Here is a 22,713-nt window from a genome sequence, read left to right on the forward strand (position 1 = left end):
GGTGTACTAAGGGAACACTATATGTAAGGTGAGCGTTACCAAGGAATTCACAGTTAAATTTCTTTTGCTAACAACGGGAAAGCATTCTGATTTAAATTATATTTACATAGTACTTGTAAAGAGAAGGGGTCAAGTTTAGATTGCAATAGATGCCTAGAAATAAGAGGTAGGATATCTAAGGTGGAGGTAGAAGATCCCACAGGGTTTAGATGATCTGTCCGACGTTACAGTAAGTATGCTGCCTTTCTACTTGAGGTTTTGAAAAATGGACTTTGGGAGCATTAATTTGTTCAGTTCTGGAGCCACAGAAACTGGCTGTAAAATTTTCACAGATTGGCTACCCTAATTTCTCTAGGACATCTTTAGTTAGAGCTGTGGGATCAGCTTCTGCATTCTACCTCCTAGTCAAAAGTAGGAAGGAAGGCAGAGCAGCAAGTATCAAGATTTAGTTTTTGTGACTGATCTAATTATCTAGAATACCGTGTCTATATTAGAGTCCTCTTATTCCTAACTCTGTATTCACAAACATTCTGCATTTCTCACAACTCTTATTCACCTTCTATCTAGCTTTTATTTCTCCAGCTCCAAACTCTGGGTACATTTTTTTCAAAATTCCATCTGTGTTGTCATGCTCTTCTTTTCTAACTTCAGCTAAAACTTACAAAGTGAAATATGTTTTGTCCAAAGTAGTTTTATTAAGGAATATGAAAATGTATTAAGATGTTCAATATTAACTCTTACAATTTTTTTACAGACAATTCTTCTATTTTCAAAATTTCTTTAAAGCACAACAACAGGGCATTAGCTCAGGCTCTTAGCAGAGAGAAAGAAAATTCTCGAAGAATTACGACTGAAAAGATGCTACTGCAAAAAGAAGTGGAGAAACTGAATTTTGAGAACACATTTCTTCGTCTAAAGCTAAATAATTTGGTGTGGAAACTATATTGTGTTTGAATTCTAAAACTGTATTATTTTAGAAGCTTTAAATGTTTTTCAAACCTGTAATTATTGTAAAATATTGAAAGAGTGTGCCATGTTAATGGACAACCTGTTACTGGGTAATAAAATAGGTGTCTTGAATCTACATTCTAAATGTGTACTTGTGGCTCTGCAAACTAATATAATACCTTGATCAACATTTGATTGCTTATCATAAGCAAAACTTGATACATTAATATATTTTAAGAAGATGGGCATAATTCCTCCAGTGAGTTGAAAGGAGGGAAGTTCCCTGAGTGTTTGTATTCTCTGTTAATGGCAACATTCCACTGGCTACAAGCCAAGTAGAATGAAGATTGTAGTCCTTGCTTTTCCTTCCAACTTCCAACTCTGTCCACAGCAGGGCAGTAAGAGCCAGTGCTTAGCTAGGTTACAGCTACAGCTATAGCTCTAACTCCAAAATGAGTAGAAATTAATTTAAAATGGAAAAATGACTTACTATACTTCTTGGAGGTTAAATTCCTGTGGCTGACAAACTGTGTTCAGTTGCCACATGATGTATTATTATTATGAGAAGATTAAAAATGTAGGAAGGGACTTCCCTGGCGGTTCAGTGGCTAAGACATTGTGCTTCCAATGCAGGGAGCTCGAGTTCGATCCCTGGTCAGGGAACTAAGATCCCACATGCCGCGTGGTGCTGCCAAAAAAAAAAAGTAGGAAAATTTATGATTGATAGCTCAAAAGCATTCAAAACGTGTGCGTATGTGTCTGTGTCTGTGTCTGTTTGAACTATTGCAGTGTAGCACCTTTTTAGCCTAATGTGATCTGTTATTTTTTAAGTCTTCTCAGCTGATGGTATTTGTACATGTATGGTATAATAAACTCCAAATCTTAGTTGATTAGAAGGCTCTTTCTTTATTTCAGAATAAGAAGCTTATAGAAATAGAAGCACTCATGAACAATAACTTGATAACTGCAATTGAAATGAGCACTCTTTCTGAGGTAAGTAGAATTTGTGTCTAAATAGTGTAATATTTTTAGCATTATTGAGGATAATTGAGATAAGTTAAGTAGCATCAAGGTTAGAGATACATATCTTAAACTTTATACCAAGGAATGGAGATAATATTAATTTTAATTGGCTAACAGCACATTATTATTTGATACAATTGGTTATTGAAATTTTTATATAAAAATAAGCTTTTGATTAAAAGTAACACAGGATTAGACAGCTCATGGAACACAAGACAAAACAGACTCAAAAACATAAAAGATATTAGTAGAAAAGTCATATTTCAAATTAGGGAAGAATTTGTATTATTTTTAAGAACATGGACACAATCGAAAAACTATTAGGGGAAAAAAATAGAGGTAGATCCTAGATCCCCATGTTCTTCAAGGGTCAAATGTATATGTAGAAATATTGTATATGCATGAGTATAGACGTGTGTATTTATTCATAGGCATAGAATAAAGTTTGGGAGGTTATATACCAAAATATTAGTAGTGATTATCTTTGTATGGCATGATTAAGGATGAACTGTGTTTAACCTTATCATCACATGATTCTCATTAAACTATTGAAGGCTAAACGCAAGAATTGTTCTATTACTGTTAATATCCTTGTATAATTTGGTACTTTAATGACAAACATGATCTAATGAGATTAGAAATTTCATTCATTTTCATTTTCTTTGTTCTTTTCAAAAATAGTTCCATCAGAGTCCCTTTCTTCTGCCAAGTAGCAAGAAGAAACGGGTTAGTAAACAGTGCAAATTGATGCGTCTTCCATTTGCAAGGTAATTGCTTCAAAACTTGGTTAAATACTGACTGGTGCACTTTTACCTGAATTGGACTTCGAAAAGTTTTTATTTGGTTTGCTTCCTCAACACAGCAAAACATTTAAAAATAAATAATGAAATACTTGTCAATATTGTATCAGTGAAAGAAATTAAAGATATAATCTAATAGAATTCAGCTTTAAACTTTGAAATAATATTCAGTTTTCCCATAGTTTCTAGAGAAGAAAGAGGCACAGGTAGACCTTGAGTTACATAGGTTTGAATTACACTGGTTCAGAATACTTAGATTTTCATACAACATAATCTGTGTGTGTTATGCAGTGTTCAGGTTTCATCAACCTGTAGTTGCCTGTTAAGCTAGAAATGAGATGGTTGTGGTATCTTGCTACAGGTTGTATTTCCAGGGCTCCAAGGAAACTTACCCAGCAATTCAATAACCAAGGTCATCTATAGAATCCTGCTACTCTTCAGTTCTTTCTTTTCCTCCAGGTCACCACTGGCCTCATGTTTTCTGCTGGGTAAATCTGATAACTATTTCTACCTTTATTATCTTGCATACTACTCAGACTTTAAAATTAACTTTCATCATTACTATTCTCCTGACCAAAATTCCCATTTCTTGATTAATTTGATTATAATCTTAGTAAATACCCTATTTCAAACCTATCACTTTTAAAGACAGTTACTGAGGTCCAGAGAGGTAAAATGACTCAGTGAATTAATAGCATTGATCAGAATTGTCTTGTCTCTTTTAGACAATGATCTTTCTGTTACATAAATTATAGGTTTCATGCATTTTTTTAAGTGTACAAAGTGCACTTATGTATTGAAGTGGTATCTGTACTATAGTAAAAAAAAAATTCTTTTATCCACTGTGTCATTTTCTATTCATTCCAGTTTGTTCCATTGTTTTGTCTATTCTGTACTGGCACCACATTGCACCTGTACATTTTAATTAATATAGTTTTAAAATAGTACATTTTGTTGTCTTGTAGGTGCTCAGTTCTTTTTCAAGAAAATCTTGGCTGTCATTATGCATGCATTATTTCACGTAAATGTATGAATCAAGTGTTAACTTGCCCTCCAGAAAATTTTCTTGTGTTTTTTTAAGTAAACTTTTATTTGAAGTATAATGTACATTTTAGAAAAGTGCCAAAATCTTTAGAGAATGATGAATTTTCACAGTGAACACTATACGGTATAGCCAATATCCAGACCAAGAAACAGATTATTACCAGTACCTCAGATATCCTTGTGCCCCTTGCCAGTCACTACTCATCACCCACCCAAGGATAAATATTATCCTGACTACTAACATTGTAGATTAATTAATTTTGCCTAGTTTTGAATTTCCTATAATGAAATCATATAGGATGTATGATTTTGGTCTCTGGCTCCTGTAACTCAACATTGTGTTCATGAGATTTCATCCATATTGTCCTATGTAGTTGTAGATCAGTCATTCTCATTGCTGTGTAGTATTCCATTGTATGATTATTCCATAATTTATCCATCCTTCTGTTTTTAGTTTTTTTGCTAGGTTTGGTCTATTATAAATAATTCTACCTTGTATCTGCCTTTTGATTAATATATATAAACATTTCTGTTGGGTATATACTTAGGAGTAGAATTGCTCGGTTTACCTGTATTTGGCTTTGCAAGGAACTGCTAAACAGTTTTCTAAAGGGATTATGCCAGTTTACATTTCTAACAGCAATATATGAGAATTCCTGTTGTTATGTATCTCCAACAACACTTGTTATTGTCTGTCTTTTTCATTTTAGCCATATGAGGTGTAGAGGTATTACGCTGAAGTTTTAATTTCCCAATACTTAATGAAGTTAGGCATCTGTTTATATGTTTATTTTCTTTCTATCAGGTTATCTTTTTTTTTTTTTCTTTGCAGATTTGTAGGAGTTCTTTCTATACAATGTGTATAAATTCTTTGTGCATACAAATGTCTGTTACTCTGTGGCTTGCCTCTTTGCTCTCTTAATGGTATCTTTGGATGAACCCAATTTATATATCTATATCTGTTTGTCCCCCTCCCTCTTATGGTTATGCTTTCTGTGTCTTTTAAGAAAGCCTTTACCAATTGCAAGGTCATGACGTGTTCTCCTATGTATGTTTTCTTTTAAAACCTTTATTATTTTCTCTTTCATGTTTAGATCTTCAGTCTACCTAGAACTTTGGGTATGATGTGAGAGAAAAGTCATTTATTTTTTTAGTGTGAAAATCCTGTTGACCTTGAACCATTTATTGAAAAGACCATCCTTTCCCCACCTCATTGCACTGTCATCTGTATAAAAAATCAAGTGACTGGATATGTATGGGTCTATTTCTGAACTCACTATTCTATTACATGAGTCTTTTTGTCAAAACCACACTATCTTAATTACTAGCTTTATAATAAGTCTCGATATTTGATAGTTTGAATCTCTATTTTAGTTATTTATGCTTTAAAAATATATATTTCTTGGCCTTTTGCATTTCCATGTGAATTTTAGAATCAGCTTGTCAGTTTACATACACACACACACACACACACACCCCTGGAATTTTGATTGGGATTATGTAGAATATAGTTCAGTTTGGGGAAAATTGACACTTTATAAAAGTGAGTGTTTCATCCATTACCATGGTATATCACTCTGTTTTTTAGATATTATGTATGTAGTTTCAGAGCTTTTAGAATACAGTTATTGCACATCTTACATTTATTCCTACTTATTTGATGTTTTTAGTGCTATTCTTTTTATTTATTTATTTATTTATTTTTTCTTTTTTTAGTACTATTCTTGATAGTTTTCAAATTGTCTTTTTCTTTTTGATGATAGTATATAGAAATACAACTAATTTTTGAATATTGACCTTGTTTATATTGACGTTGCTATTAATTTTAATAGTTTATCCATAGTTTTTTTAAAATTTTCTATTAATAGAATTTTATTATTGGTAAATAAGAACAGTTTTCCCTTCACCCGCCTCTCCAGTTTATAGGACTTTTATCTGTTGTTTCTTACCTTGTTGGACTGATTATTTCTTGTTCAGTAATGAATAAAAGTACTAACAGTGGGTATTCTTATTGTAGTCCGATTATTTAATATGTTTGCTCTTAGGTTCTTATAGATTCTCCTTATCAGATTAAAGTAGTTCCATTGTACTCCTAGTTTGCTGAGAGTTTTTTCATCAATGGCTGTTGGATTTTATCAAATGCTTTTTCTGTCACTATTGAGAAGATAATATTTTTCTCTTTTTTTTCTATTAATGTAATGAATTTTTAATATTTTTTCTACTAAGGTAATGAATTATAATTGATATTTTTAATGTTAAGTCACTTACAGTCTTGAAATGAATCGCTCCTGATGATATATCCCTTTGATACATATCACTAAATTTATTTTGCTAATCCTTTAAAGGATTTTTGCATGTATTTTAATAATGAAGATGATGTATAATTTTCCTTTATTATAATATATTTTGTCAAGTTTTGGTATTTATATTATGCTGGTCACAGTAAGTGAATTGATAAATACCCCTCTTTCTATTTTCTTGAAGTATTTGTGTAAAAAAATATTTTTTCTTTAAATATTTGGGAGAAGTTATCTGGACCTGAAGTTTTTTTGTGGAAACATTTTTGATAACATCCCATTTTAATAGATGTAAGAATATTCAGCTTTTCTATTTCTTCTTTTGTCAGGTTTGTTAATTTTTAAAAAGATTTGTCCATTTCATTTAAAATATCAAATTATTGGCATATAATTGTTCAGAATAGCTTTAGTCACACGTTTAATGTCTGCTGTAGGGTACATAATGATGTTCTCTTTTTCTTTCTCAATATTGGCTATTTGTTTTTTCTCACTTTTTTCTTGATTAGTTTTGCCCTAGAGATTTATCAATGTTATCATCTTTGCAAAGATGAATCATCTTTGGGGTTATGTTGATCCTTCTTTTAGGGTATTTATTTCCTATTGCATTTATTCTGCTTCTTATTACCTTTTCTTTTTAAAATTATATTGAAGTATAGTTGATTTACAGTGTTGTGTTTATCTTTTCAATTTAAAAGTTTTATTATTACTGTAATTATTTGTTTCTTAAAATGGTTTAGATTATTGTTTTTAAGCCTTTTCAAAAATATGAAGTTGTTGGGGCATAGCTGCCTACATTTAAGGCTATTTTTCTCCTTTAGCTGCATCCCACATTTTTTGATAAGCTGTATCCTTATTATCATTTATTTCAAAGTATTTATTACCTTCGGTTCAGATACATTGTTTGACTCATGGATCATTTACAAGCTTATTTAATCTCCAAGCAGCTGGGTGTTTTCTTCTAATTACTTTTTGTTGGTTTCTAATTTAATTCCTTTGTGATTACAAAATATAGTTCAAGTGATTTTAGTCGTTTTAAATTTATTGAGACTTGCATTAGAACACAGCTTGGTCTAATTTGGTAAATATTTTTGGTACACATGGAAAGAATGTGTATTTTGTGGCTGTTGGATGCAGCATTTTATATATGTCAATTATGTCAGGTTTGCTGATTATATTGTTCAGACTTTCCATATCTTTCCTGCTTCTCTTGTCTGTTTATCAGCTTTTGAGAGAAGTGCATTAAAGTCTACCACTGTGATTATGGATTTATCTATTTCTCCTTTTAGTTCTGTCAGTTTTTTGCTTATATATTTTAAAGCTGTTACTAGATGCATATAAATTTAGGATTGATTTGTTTTCCTGATAAATTGTTTTATCAATATGAAATAATTCTGGAAATGATACTGCTTTAAAGTCTACTTGTCTGATATAACATTGCCATGGTGTGTCCTTTTCTATACTTTCAAACTCTCTGTTATATTTAAAATGCATGTAGGTTTACCTTTTTTAAAAAATGAATTTAATGTAATATCATCTCTTTTATTTAGAATAGCTGTTATGTTTACATTTAATATAATTCCTGAGAGAGTTGGATTTATATCTGCCATCTAGTTATTTTCTATTTGAGCCACCTGTTTTATGTTGCTTTTTCTTTCCTTTCTTTATTTCATTTGAAATAAAATATTTTTCATAATTTAATTTTCCTTGTCTGTTAACTTCTATTCCTTTATGATGACCCTAATGATAGCAACACTCATCCTTGATTTATTATACTCTAATACTGATTATTGTATTAACATTCCTCAGTAATGCTAGCACCTTCGAACACTTGGACTCGACATTCCTGTGTCCTGCCTTTATGTTATTATTATGTATTTTCATTCTGCATATATTTTAATCCCACAAATTAACTACTTTCACTGTTTTGTGTAGTCAATATTCATTTCCAATTTCTTCATATTGCTTCCTGCATTTTTTAATTGTATGCTCCTTTTTAATTGTATATTATTTTTTGTTTTTCCAGCTTTATTGAGGTAAAATTCACAAATAAGCTTCTTGTGTTTTATTTCCTTCTGAGATAATTTTCCTTCTGCCTGAAGAAATCCTTTATTATTTAGTGCAGGTACTAGCAATGCATCCACTCAGCTTTTATTTTTCTGGAAACATATTTATATCACCTTCATTTTTAAAGATTATGTTTGCAATGATAAAACTTTAGGTTATTAAATTTTAGAAATTTAAAGGTATCATTTCATTGTCTTCTGGCTTCTGTCTTTACTGTTGAAAAGTTGGCACCGTTCCTGCAAGTTGAGGAAGTTCCTTTTTATTCTGGTTTGCTGAGAGTTTTAATAATGAATTTGTATTGAATTTTTTCAACTTTGTTTTTTCTGTATCTGTGGAGAGAATCATAACTTTTCTCCTTTGTTCTATTAATGTGACTTTGATTTTTTTAATGTTAAACCAACCTTACATTCCTAGAATAAATTACACTTGGTCATGGTGTATAATAATGGTGTATTATTCTTTCTATGTGTTGATGGATTTGACTTGCTAATAATTACTTAAAGAATTTTGTACTTATTTTCATAAGGAATATTGGTGTATAATTTTCTTATTATATATTTGATAGGTTTTGATGATGGTTTTGCTGGCTTTGTAAAATGAGATAAGAAGCATTCCCTCTTCCTCCATTTTCTGAAAAAAATTGTACAATTGGTATTTCTCCCTTAAGTATTTGAGAGAATTCATAAGAGAAGTGGGTCTGGAGTTTTTAATTATTAATTTCATTTCTTAGATAGATATGGAGGGCTTTTCAGATTTTCTGTTCTTTTCAGGTCAACTTAGAAAATATTTGTCTTTTTAGAAAATTATCCATTTCATCTAGACAGTAAAGTTTGATCAAACTAGTTAGAGTTTTGTCAATTTTACGGATCTCTTAAAAAAACTCAGCTTTTGGTTTCATTGATTTTTGTTTTTTCTCAATTTTTTTTTGGTTTCATATTTCTTTGGTGTCTGCACCTTATTATTTCCTTTTTTCTACTTATTTTTTAAAAATTGAGATATAGTTCACATTAACATAAAATTTCTCATAATATGAAGTTTATTTTTTAAAGTATACAATGCAGTGGTTTTTAATATATTCACAAAGTTGTGCAACATTCACCACTCTCCAATTCCAGAATATTTTCATCACTCCAAAAAGAAAACCTATATCCATTAGTAGTCATTTCTCATCTCTTCTTCCCCAGGCCCCAGCAACCACTAATCCACTTTCTGTCTCTATGGATTGCCTATTTTGGACATTTCATATGAATGGAATCACACAATATGTCGCCTTTTGTGTCTGGCTTCTTTCACTTGGCATAACATTTTCATGTTTCATCCATATTATAGCACGTATTAGTATTTCATTCCTTTTAATGGCTGGTACGGATAAACTACATTTTGTTTATCCATTTATCTGTTAATGAGCATTTGTGCTCTTTCCACTTTTAGGCTGTAAATGAGTAATGGTACTATGAATATCCATATAAAAGTTGTTGTGTGGACATATTTTTCATTTTCTTGGGTGTACCCTTACCAGTGGAATTGCTGGATCATGTAACTCTATGTTTAACTTTTGGAAGAATTGGCAAACTGTTTTCCAAAGGTGCTGTACTGTTCTACATTCCCACCAGCAAAGTATTAGGGTTCCAGTTTCCCCATATCCTCACTAACACTTGTTATTATCTATCCTTCTGATTATAGCCATCCTAGTGGATATGAAGTGGTATCTCACTGTGGTTTTGATTTGGATTTTTTGGGTGACTAATGAAACTGAGCATGTTTTCATGTGCTTATTGGCCATTTATTTATTTGGATCATTCTCTGTTGATTATCTTTTTCTCTTGAGTTTGAATCATGTTTTTCTGTTGCTTCATATATTGAATAGTATTGGATTGTACCCCTGACATTGTGGCTCCTATGTTGTAGAAAATCTGGATTCAGATATATTCCTCCAACAAGTTTGATGTTTTATTTTAGTAGATAGTTACCTTATCTGAACTCAGACTTGTTATTACTTCCCTGTGATGAACAACATATGAAATCTCATTTCAGTTCTATAATCCTTAGCTGGGCCGCTTGGAATCTTTCTCATATATGTGATTCAGGAATGAGCTAGAGATTTGGAGAGAGGTTATGCACAAAATTTGGGGCTCCCCTGTCTACTTTTCCTGTTATTTCTCCCATCACACACACTTTACAGCAGTTGTAGTTGCCCCGAATTCTGACCTTGAACTAATAAGACTGGATTTCTAACTTCTAGAAAATGTGGCACTGACTGAGGTTTGTAAACAGTGAGAAGCTCACCCTTTTTCTAAGTGCCAATCCCTCTTCTGTATCTAGTTGCTTTTTATTCATTCTCCAGTGACTTCAGGTAGTTGTTTTTTTTATATTTTGTCCAGAATTTATAGTCATTATGTTTGATAAGGTTGATTCAATAGTAGCTATTTGGCCATTACCTGAAGCAGAACCTCTCCTCTGTAAAATAAACAATTTTTGCTAACCTGTTTCTTCAAGTGGTATAGACATTTCCTCCCAATGGCTATTCTACTAATAGGTGCCTTTAAATTTTTAACAAATATTTTCTAGTATTTATTTTTATCATTATCAGTAATTTTTAAATATCTATGATTTGTTTGGCATACAAAGCAAAATCCTTATCATTGGTGCATATTACTCTTTCTTCTCTGAATTCAAAAAGGTCATTTTGTCTATTTCCATAGATTTCTTTTTCCCCCCATAGATTTAACTACTCTAGGAATATGGCTTTAGTTTACATGGATACCTTTTGGAAACACAGCAGACTTTATTACACACAAAACTTTACATACAAGTTGTACTTGTTTGAAACCAGAGGAAGAGTTTTGCCTTTTCCATAGAATTAATTACAGGAAAATTATAAATATTATACATGAATATTTATAAGTATGTTTGAACTTTATTCATTTCATTAATATTATTGTCCTAATAGCTCAACCAGTGATTATATCATTTATCTCCTTTTGGAGTCACTGGAGATAAGGGGATAAGAAGCATTCCTGTTTTACTCCTCCGTACTATTAGAAACTACCTATTTCCTACCTATAATTGCCTTCATTGAGCACAAAATGGTATCAGGGTGGGTTTGTGGTTGGATCTTAAATAAATGGAATATAGAAAGAACTATCCATGTAATTTTCTAAATAATTTTTGTAAAATACAAAATTCCTCATTCATTCTTACTTGCTTTTAGGGTTCCATTAACTTCAAGTGATGATGATGATGAAGATAAAGAGAAAATGCAGTGTGGCAATATCATGTCAAAGACATCACCTGATAGCCCCTCTTTGGTATCAACTCAGCATAACTTGGAATTGTTATTTCTTAAAGAAAATGATCAGAATGTTTGTGGTGTAAATGATTCAAAACACATTTCTTCTACTGTTGATATACTTCCCAAAGGTGAGATTTTTTTTTTTTTTAAATTCATTTTGAGTGTCAGTATTAAATGGTTAACATTCATTGGATTTTCTTCTTGGGGGCCATCATGTATAAACAGTTAATAAGTTAGACTTCTTATGTTACAGATTTCCTAACTTCTACTATTTAAAATTTCTGGTGAAAAAATTAGTTTAAAAGTAAATATGCCAGGACTTCCCTGGTGGTGCAGTGGTTAAGAATCTGCCTGCCAATGCAGGGGACACAGGTTCAGTCCCTGTTCCAGGAAGATCCCACATGCCATGGAGCAACTAAGCCCATGCGCCACAACTACTGAGCCTGCGCTCTAGAGCCCGTGAGCCACAACTACTGAGCCCGTGTGCCACAGCTGCTGAAACCTGTGCACCTAGAGCCTGTGCTCCACAACAAGAGAAGCCACTGCAATGAGAAACCCATGCACCGCAACGAAGAGTAGCCCCGGCTCACCGCAACTACAGAAAGCCCACGCACAGCAACGAAGACCCAATGCAGCCAAAAAAAAGTAAATATGCCAACAAATGTCAGGTCTACAGTGGCCTAATACTACTACTCTGGAAACAGTATTTAGAAGTGAGCTGGCCTAAAGAGCTTTTCTTGGTATCTTAGCTTATGAATTGAAAGTCATGATATATTATTTAGTTATATCTTCTCTTTTTCATAGATATAAAAATTGAGGTTCTAGATAAGTGTAGTGACTTTTTCAAGATCATAACCAATTGGTGATAAAGCAAGAACTTGAGCCTAGGTGATGGTTGAGCAAGAAAAAATGATGACACTTACATTTTAATTATATGGTATTTTAAAATAATAATCCTGTGGTGTAGTCTGGCTTATATATTTGACATAGAATTTCAGATTGGGATATGGAACCATAACTATATTGAATTTGGAGTTTGAATTATTTTTCCTTTCTAAAAGGTATATGACTGTGTGTATATAATTTTTATAAACTTTAGGTACCTGCTGATAACATTTTGATAGTAATCCTTATCAGAGTTATCACTGTTACTTGGGTTCATTTCCCAGACTCCTCTCACTTAGAAACATATGTTAATGTTAATGGCTCTATTGTTGGCTATTCTCCACTCTACTGCTGAGGCCAAGGCAGAGTGAATTCCCAGTATATATTTTCTGTAGATAGAAATGTAAAATGTGACTCATGACTACTCCATTCAGTTCTACTTTATTTATTTGTTAAATATTTATTTATTTTTTATTTTTGGCTGTGTCGGGCCTTAGTTGCGGCACGCGGGATCTTCACTGTGACATGTGGGATCCTCTGCTGTGGCATGCGGGCTTCTCTCTAGTTGTGGCACACAGGCTCCAGAGCACGTAGGCTGTGTAGTTGTGGCGTGTGGGCTCCAGAGTGCGTGGGCCCTGTAGTTGCAGCACGTGGGCTCTCTAGTTGTGGTCCACTTGCTCAGTAGTTGCAGCGCGCGGGGTTAGTTGCCCCACGGCATGTGGGATCTTAGTTCTCTGACCAGGGATTGAACTCTCATCCCCTGCATTGAAAGGCAGATTCTTAACCACTGGACCACAGGGAAGTCCCCTACTTTATTTTTTATCGGCATAGATTCTTCATAATATTAGTGTCTGAACAGAACACATTGTCAGAAATCCTTTCTCTGAAACAGTTTGATTCCTAATCTCATTTGTTTAAAATAATAAATTCCTTGTTACTACTTATGTCTGAATTTTGTTTCCCTTTATTTTATAGAAAGCCATTCCCACTCAGACCAAAGTTCCAGGAGTTCTCTAATGAGTGAGATGAAAAATGCCCAGTCGATGAGCCACAGAAAGAAGTCATCTCCTAGTAATGTGACTAAAAGGAAAAAACGTGTATCATCTTGGGAATCAAATAATCCTGCAGACACTCCCTGTGTAACAGATTTGGATCAACAACAGATTTCAAGTCCAATATTAAATTGGAATAATGAAATAAAAGATTGTACTAACAAAGCAAATATTAAAATGCAAAGAAACATAATGTGCCTTCCTGCCTCATCTGAGTCTACAAGTGAACCTACTGCAGAGGGCATGAATCCAGTTCAGGTTAATGATGACTTTCAATTGCAAAAAACTGTGTATGATGATGACATGGATTTAACTGCTAGTGAAGTAAGCAAAATTGTTACAGTTTCAACAGGCACTGAAAATAAAAGAGATAATAAAAAACCAAATGATTGTGGAATGACAACTTTCAGAAAAGTGAAAGATCCAAGCTCTGAAAAAAAGAGAGAAAGATCAAAGAGACAATTTAAAAATAGTTCAGATGTGAATATTGAGGAAAAGATCAAAAATGGACCGGAAAGAAGATCTGTTGTCCTGGATGGCAAAGGGGATTCAGAAGAACCAAATTTTATTTTCAGTACTGAACAGCTGACTCAGTTGAACATGCTGAAGAAAATAACCCTTCATAATGGCTTTGATCAGGATGACAGACAAAGTACACAGTATAACAAAAAGAAGAAAAGAATTCATGTAACAGATGATCAAGAGGAAACATACTCTTTCTCCCAAAGTTCAGATAAATTCCAGCAGGACAGTAAATTTGATATGGGTCCTAGTTCTCTAGCTTATAAGAAAAGTAAAACTTCTAGACAGACATTTGTGATTCATACATTAGAAAAAGATAACTTATTCCCACACCAAAAGGTTAAGGAAACCACCTCTGAAAACCTAGGAGTCACAAGTGAATTTCAAACAGCTTATCTTTCCAACAAAGATAATGGAATGTTATGGGATTATGAGACCCAAAATATGTTAGATTTGAAAAAGCATGTCACTGATATGCAACCCACTCAGCAAAATGAATCAAAAATAAATAAGAAGCTTAGGCAGAAAATAAATCGGAAGACAGAAATAATTTCTGAAATGAACCAAATACTTGGGGATAATGCCAAAGATGTGCAAGGCCCAGGAAAAGGTAACTTTTGCTTCCAAACCCGAGAGGATAAAGAAATCATCTCTGGAAACCTAGAAGTTTCAAATGACTTTCAAAAATCTGGTATTTCCACTAGCAATAATGGAAACCTGTGTGATTGTGAGACCCAGAATGTATTGGGTCTGCAAAAGCAGATCACCGACGTGTACCCTGTTCAGCAAAATGAATCAAAAATTAATAAGAATCTTAGGCAGAAAGTAAATCGGAAGACAGAAATAATTTCCGAAGTGAATCTTTTAGCCAATAACAAAAGTGGGTATTGCCCAGAAAAGGGTAACTCTTTCTTTCTAACCCAGGATAAAGAAATTATCTCTGAAAACCTAGAAGGCACAAGTGAGTTTCAAACACCTCCTCTTGCTTCCAAAGACAGTAGAAACCTGTATGATTATGACACTCAAAATGTTTTGGGGGTGAAAAAGCATGTTTATGATATACAACCTGCTTGTCAAAATGAATCAAAACTAGATAAGAAGCTTAGGCAAAAGGTATGTCAGAAGACAGAAATCATTTCTGAAATCAACCAAATATATAAGAATGATGACAAAGGAATGCATGACCCAGAAAAAGGTAACTTACTTTCTCTAACCCAAAAAGATAAAGAAATCATCCCTGAAAACCTAGAAGATGCAAATGAGTTTCAGATAGCTGATCCTTCCCTCAGAGGTAATAGGAATCCATGTGATTATGAGACTCAAAACCTTTTAGGGGTGAAAAAGCATGCTACTGATACTGGGAAGCAAAATGAATCAAAAATAAATAAGAGTCTCAGGCAGAAAGTAAGTCGGAAGACAGAAATAATTTTGGAAATGAACCAAAAAAATGAATTGAACGACAAAGGTGTACATGAAACAGTAAAAGGTGCCTTCTTTTCCCTAACCCCAAAGGATAAAGAAACCATTTCTGAAAACCTAGAAGTCACAAATGAATTTCAAACGATTTATCTTCCCACCAAAAATAATGGAAATTTATATACCCAGAGTATGTTGGATTTGAAAAAGCATGTCACCGATAAGCAACCCGCTCAGCAGAATGAATCAAAAATAAATAAGAAGCTTAGGCAGAAAGTAAATCGGAAGACAGAAATAATTTCTGAAATGTACCAGATATATGAGGATAATGATAAAGATGAGCATGGCCAAGAAGGCTATACAAAAGATCTTAATTTAAAAATAAATAAATCTAAACAAAGACTTGAAGGCCAAGGTATTATCAGTGGATACTGTATGGAAATCAACAGTAATGAAAAAGAAAATGGTGGTCAAATTTCAAATCCTTATAAACCAGTTAAAAAGCGTGGGAAAGAATCGTCAGGCAAGGCAAAGAACGTTTTGGCAAAAGGTAACAACAAACCTATTTTGCACTTAACAGGTTCTTCACAGACGTCTGTCTCCTTAGAACCAGGTTTAAAACACACTACTGATGAGACAGATTCTGACCCTGGAAACCAAATGGAACTACATAAGAATCCAAAGCAAAGCGCTACAACTCTGAATAAAAAGAGAGATATCCCCTTCGTGGAAGTGACAAAGGAAGGAGAGTGCCAGGTCAAAAAAATAAATAAAATGACATCCAAATCAAAGAAAAGGAAGACCTTCGTAGATCCTTCTCCAGATAGTCATGAACTAATGGAGATAATATCTGACACCGTTCAGGGAATATCAGTTGAATCTGAATATGCTGTTGAAAAAAATTTGGAAAATGAGGAAATTGTCAAAATTAAGCCAGACTTTTACACAAAAATGTTGAAATCTTTATCTCAGATATATTCACCTAACAGACAAGATTCTTCCTTTAACAGTGTTCCTGAGGGTTCAAAACCTTTGAGTATTTCTTCTAGTAAAAATCTGAAAGAAAATTTTGCTCTGGAGAGCTCACCCATCTTTCAAATAAGTGATGATGTGCATGAGAAGATGAAAAAGATGAAATTTAAAGTCAACCAAAGAACACAAAGATCAGAAATAGGTATGTCCATACCTGAAGTGATCAAGTTTTAAAATTATATATATTTTTTCATTTAACCAGTAAAGCATTTCCTGTTATAACTGATTTTTTTTTAAATGTCAATTTCTTATTAATTTATTTATTTTTATATTAATTTTTGGCTGTGTTGGGTCTTCGTTTCTGGGCGAGGGCTTTCTCTAGTTGTGGCAAGCGGGGGCCACTCTTCATCGCGGTGCGCAGGCCTCTCACTATCGTGGCCTCTCTTGTTGTGGAGCACAGGCTCCAGACGCGCAGGCTCAGTAGTTGTGGCTCACGGGCCTAGTTGCTCCGCGGCATGTGGGATCTTCCCAGACCAGGGCTCGAACCCGTGTCCCCTGCATTGGCAGGCAGATTCTCAACCACTGCGCCACCAGGGAAGCCCATATAACTGATTTTTATGGAATTTTAAAACAATGTATAATTGTGTTGCCCGATCTGTAGAAGCAATATGGAGGAATTTGAAGAAAGTTTAATACTTTGAGAAGATAACAATGAGAGTGGCTTGGACATTTATACACTAAAAAACGTATTTGGCCTTTAGCACGAAGTTGTCTGATAATGGCATTAGGCAGATAATTTCTTTTTTCATATTTTTGAAGGAAATTGGGTGTTTTAAATGGATATAATAATGAATTGCCCTGGTTTGATTTTACCAAAGACAATTGCAAATTTCTTAAGGTTGGGACTCTCTCCAATAGCATATATTTAATATGATCAAAACTTATTCTAGGTATTTTAGAAGATTAAAAAATAAACAATACCAACTCCCTTTCCTCAGAGTACATGTATGGAAAAGTAACAGGTACAGTGTTTAAATATGGCAAATGCTTTAATAAAACCACACATGTTAAGGGATGTAATGGCAGGGAATAATTTTGGCTAGAGGAATCTGCAGAGGCATCATCAAATAGATAGCATTTTAAGCCCTAAAGGATAGGTAGGATTTTTACCTTTAGTGTTTATTTCTTATTTTCCCCAGTTATTAAAATAATACTCACTCATTGCAGAAAATTGAAAGTAGAGAATCAGAAAATAGTAGAAAAAACAATCACCCAGAAGAACTGCAGTCAACATTTTGGCATATGCATGCAGGCTTGAATCTATGCATTTTAAAATATATACTTGAAATCATACTATATATAACATTACTTACCTCACTTTTTCCCCTTAACATTGACGTTCTTTTGTTATTAGCAATTTTGCAACATTAGACATTCCCATATCAATTAAAGTTTTCTACTGGGAGCCTAACATTTCAATATATGTATGTAGAACACTAGGATTTTTATGGATAAGACTTCAGGTAAAAGGAATACTGACGCAAAAGAAGTGCTAAGGTCTAGAGTTGCAGGACATTTTAGAGACTGGTGAGCCGTCTTTCATCTCTGTTCCTCATGGTGCCTTTCATAGCGTGAGCAGTCGACGACAAATGTTGAATGAATGTGCAGTAATTTGTGTGATTCTGTGACTAGAGTTGAATTCATGAAGAATTTCTGTCAGCCTAAATGTGATTTCAGAATAAAAATATTGCAGGCTACTACTTTGATAGTTTGTCTTAAATGGTAGGTCTGTTTTCCTCTCATTATTGCTAGAAAAAAACTGATTTACAGATAATTTCAGTGCTACTTTTGTAAAATTTAAAGTTATAACTTGATTATTAAGTTTAAAAATTTGCTACCAATAATTTACAAACCAGTAAATATCCTATATGTAGTTCCATATTTCTATATATACTGTTAAAAATATTTTTGAAAACAATACTCTTTTCAGGTGTTAGAATGCTACAGGACTTGACAAATACCAGTTTTGTTTCAAACAACACTGCTAAATCTGAAAACAAGTTAGAAGATCTATCTTCGGAGCTGTCAAGCCGAAGAAGAAGGTGTACTCCTCTCTCTTTAAAAGAGCCAAGTCTCAAAGGGTGAGTATTTTAATGACATAAAAGCGATTTCAGTGCGGTACTATAAAATACGTGCTTTCAAAAAGATTCCTGCCTGAATTAGTATTTGAAAACTTCTGAGTATCAGTGAAGCATGTATTGTTGACATGTAACAACCACAGTATGATCTGGGTAAGATTTGACGAAATGTCTTCTTTTATTCTTTGAACAGGCTTAAAAATATTTTTTTGTTGCCTATAATTTGCAAACCTCATTATTTGTTACCCCCATTTATTGATTTTCTACCTTGTCCTTAGGAGAATTCAGAGTGTTTATATGTCCTTTGGTCTCAAAGAATAATAGTCCTTTTTCTTTTTTTTTAAAACCTCAAACATGCACCCCAAAAGAGGGAATAGTACTCCCCCCACCATTTATCCATCCCTCAGCTTTGAGAGTTATCAATATTTTGCCATATTTACTTCCGCTATCCGTTTTTTGTTGTTGTATCTTTAAAGCAAATCCCTAATATTGAGTCATTTAATTCCTAAAACACTTCTGTATATATCTCTAGAAAATAAAAACTTAACAAAACTGGACAACAGTGATCACAACTAACAAAATTATCAATAATTCCTCACTGTCATCTAATAGCAAATCCCAATTCACATTTCCTTGATTATCTCAAAAATGTCCAAATGCCTTTTATATATGTTTTATTCAGAATCTTATTTTTCCAAGGATAAATGAAGTTGCTATTTCAGAGAACTTGATCATATTTGGGATGGTATTTCCAAAATGATAGAGAGAAATACCCTCAAATTTTCTCTTTGCATTTGTTTCAGTGTTTGCTTTTATAAAATTAGACATTGATCGTTTTTGACAGGTATTTTAAAACAATAACCAGCAGGTGGCAGCAATGCAAGAGAGGGTGCAAGACAAGCCAGTTAACCAAGGGCTTTTTTAAAAAGCAGCTTTATTGAGCTATAGTTCACATGTCGTATGTTTCACCCATTTAAATTGTACAATTCAGTGGGTTTTAGTAGATTCACAGATACGCACACCATCACCACAGTCAATTTAAGAACGTTTCTTCATTTCAAAAAGAAACCCCATGCCCTTTAGCTGTCATTGCTGTACCCTCAGCCCTAGACAACCAACCGATCACCTACTTTCTGTCTCTATAGACATCCTCTTCAGACATTTCATATGAATGAAATCATATAATATGTGGTCTTTGTGACGGGCTTCTTTCACGTAGCGTAATGTTTTCAAGGTTCATCCCTGTTGTAACATGTATGAGTAGAATTTCATTCCTTTTTATGACTAAATAAAATATTCTATTGTATATATACACCACATTTTGTTTATCCATTTGTCTTTTGATGATCATTTAGTTTCCACCTTTTGGCTATTATAAATAATGCTCCTATAAACATTTGTGAGTTTTTTTGTGTACATATGTTTTCATTTCTCTTGGGTATTTGCCTAGTTGTGGAGCTGCTGAGTCATATGTTAGCTATGTTTAATCGTTTGAGGAACTGCTAGACAGTTTTCCAAAGCTGCTGTACCATCTTATAGTCCCACCAACAGTGGGACTCTGTTGGGTTCTGATTTCTCTATAACCTCACCAGCACACTTGTTATTATTTGACTTTTTGATGATTCTAGCCATACTAGTGAGTGTGAAGTGGTATCTTATTATGGTTTTGCTTTTCAGTTCCCTAATGATTAATGATGTTGAGCATCTTTTCATGTACTTATTGGCCATTTTTATATCTTCTTTGAAGAAATGTCTATTCAGATCCTTTGCCCTTTTTTCAGTTGGGTTATCTTTTTCCTATTGAGTTGTAAGTTAAACTTTTTATTTTGAACTAATTTTATACTTAGCAGAAAGTTGTAAAAATAGTAAGAGGTTTCTCATATGTTCCTTACCTAGCTTTTCCCAATTCTGACATCTTACATACCTATAGTACAATTATCAAAGCTAGAAAATTAGCATTGGTACAATACAAGATCTGGGCACTAGGTATTCTCACTGCTTATGTTGTGTTGTATTATCTGTTGTTGCATAACAATATTATCGTAAACCTGGTGGCTTAAAACAACACACATTTATTTTCTTTTGGTTTCTGTGGACCAGGAATCTGCACTTAGCTAAGTTGGGTGCCCTGCGTAGTGTCTCACAAACCTGCAATCACGGTGCCATCCAGGCTGATTCTCGTCCGGAGGCTCTCCTGGGGGAAAATCCGCCTCCAAGGTCACACAGATTGTTGGCAGAATTCTTTTCCTTGTGGTTTGGGCCCCAGCTTTTTTGCTGTTGGCTGGAGGCTATCCTCAGCTCCTAGAGGCCACCATTAGCTCCTTGCCCCATGGGCCTCCCAACATGGCCACTTACTTCAAAACCAGAGAGAGTCTCTAGAGCAAATCCTCTGGCAAGATGGAGTGCTATATAATGAAACATATACTCAAAAGGGAGACACCCCATCACCGTTGCCATTTCTGTTGGTCAGATGCAAGCCACAGCTCCTGTCCACATTCAAGGAAAGGGTATTATACAAGGGCATGAACACCAGTAGGCAGGTATCGTGGCGGGGTCCTCCACAGAGTCTGTCTACCACAGGGACAATTGATATTAGGCCCCATCAGCAGACAGAGCTAGGAAATGTATGTATTATACTAATCCATGAATATGCATACTTTTATATTTATCTATCTATGTGTATAGTGAAAACCTTGAGTTTAGACTGATACCTCTGATTCCTGTTCAACATCACAGGGTTCATTTTAGCTTTGCTTATTTTTAATTTCTTTCTCTATTGGTAAGTAGCCTGGCTCTCATTATCTATGATATATTTATTTGTTTGTTTGTTTGTTCAATTCTAGCATACACATAAAGTAGTTTCAGAATTGCTGACCCATATCCCTATGAGAAACATACTAACTAGATCCTAACATTTAGGTACAGTTCTTTTTGTCTTAGGTTAGTTCTTTTCTTACCACCCACCTTCAACATAATTATGTTATTCATTTGTTATTGTTTGTATTCCATTTTCTTCTCCCACATCTTGGTAGGTTTAGTTGTTTACTTTTGGAGTATGTGAATCATTTCTTGGGTTGTACAAGTCAGAGCTATACAAAGTGGTATATGCAGAGAAGTGTCAACTACTTTCATTCCTGCTACCCTATTCCCATTACCCCTCCTTTCTATCCTATTTTCACCACCTCCTGTGGATAATCAGTTCCTTTAGTTTCTGGTTTATTGTCCCTGTGTTTCTTTTGCACAAATAAGCAGATATATGTATATCACCCTTTTTCTTACATAAAGGTAGCATACTTAACTACTTTTTTGGGCTCTGCTTCTTATCATTTAACAGTATGTTCTGGAAATCACTCCATATCAATTTGTAGAGATTTTTCTCATTTCTTTTTACTGCTGTATAATACTTAATTTAATTAATTCTCTTAAAAGAGCTACCTATTCTAAACTAAATATAGCAAAATGCTGTAATGAAATAGTATTCTATTTTAGTTTAGATCTTCTGGGCATGCAGATTACCTGGTAATCAGTTTAGTTGGCAAATTTTTTAAAAGCAAATATCACAATGTACATTAGTATAAATACTAAGAGTAATAACAATCCAGCTGCTGTTTTTTTCCTTTTGGATTGGGAATGGCATGCAGCAGGTATATCACAGCTTTTGATAGGCCCCCACTGAGAATAAATCCTGATGGAAACTGCTTACAGTATATTATGGAGTGGTCATCATAGGCATTGAGAATAGGAGCAGCAGGAGTTATCAGGAAGGTAATACAAATATATTTTTTAAAGTCTTTATCTCTTAAGTCCCAAAGTACTGAACATAACAAAAGGGGACATTTTAAATAGTAAAAGCCCTAATCCACAAAGAATATGTAATAGTTATGATATTTATGTACCAAATAGCAGAACAACTACTTTTTTGAAGCAAAAACTACAGGAGATACATGGAGACAGATAGGAACACACTAATAGATTTTAATATACTCAGTATGAAACAAATAAAGTGGGCAAAAAATAAGTAAGGAGATGGAAGATCTAAACAACATAATGAATAGGGTAAATCTTATGTATACATATCAAACTCCACACGCTGATAAGAGAGAATACATATTCCTCTCAAGTGTTCATGGCACAGTTACAAAAGCATATCCAGACCATGCTATGAAAAACATACACCATGACCGAGTAAGGTTTATTCCAGGAATGCAAGGTTGGTTTAATATTAGAAAACCTATCATCATATACCATATTAATAAACCT

The 22,713-nt window shown here is 33.6% G+C and overlaps 1 protein-coding gene across 12 annotated transcripts in view; it reads left to right on the forward strand.

Moving 5' to 3' along the window:
• The window catches only part of LOC102998193 (shugoshin 2), a 67,585-nt gene that overhangs the window by 20,864 nt on the left and 24,008 nt on the right, over window positions 1-22,713 (forward strand). For 10 of the 12 annotated variants that reach the window (XM_057550659.1, XM_057550658.1, XM_057550665.1 and 7 more), the window contains exons 3-8: window positions 755-930; window positions 1,864-1,941; window positions 2,653-2,738; window positions 11,388-11,596; window positions 13,329-16,517; window positions 18,306-18,456. In XM_057550659.1, the coding sequence (XP_057406642.1) occupies window positions 755-930; window positions 1,864-1,941; window positions 2,653-2,738; window positions 11,388-11,596; window positions 13,329-16,517; window positions 18,306-18,456 (3,889 nt within the window). The remainder of the gene's footprint in view (window positions 1-754; window positions 931-1,863; window positions 1,942-2,652; window positions 2,739-11,387; window positions 11,597-13,328; window positions 16,518-18,305; window positions 18,457-22,713) is intronic. The other 2 variants (XM_057550663.1, XM_057550668.1) reach the window with 2 other exon arrangements.

Source organism: Balaenoptera acutorostrata, chromosome 8 (genome assembly GCF_949987535.1).
Source record: "Balaenoptera acutorostrata chromosome 8, mBalAcu1.1, whole genome shotgun sequence".
Classification (NCBI taxonomy): Eukaryota; Metazoa; Chordata; class Mammalia; order Artiodactyla; family Balaenopteridae; genus Balaenoptera; species Balaenoptera acutorostrata.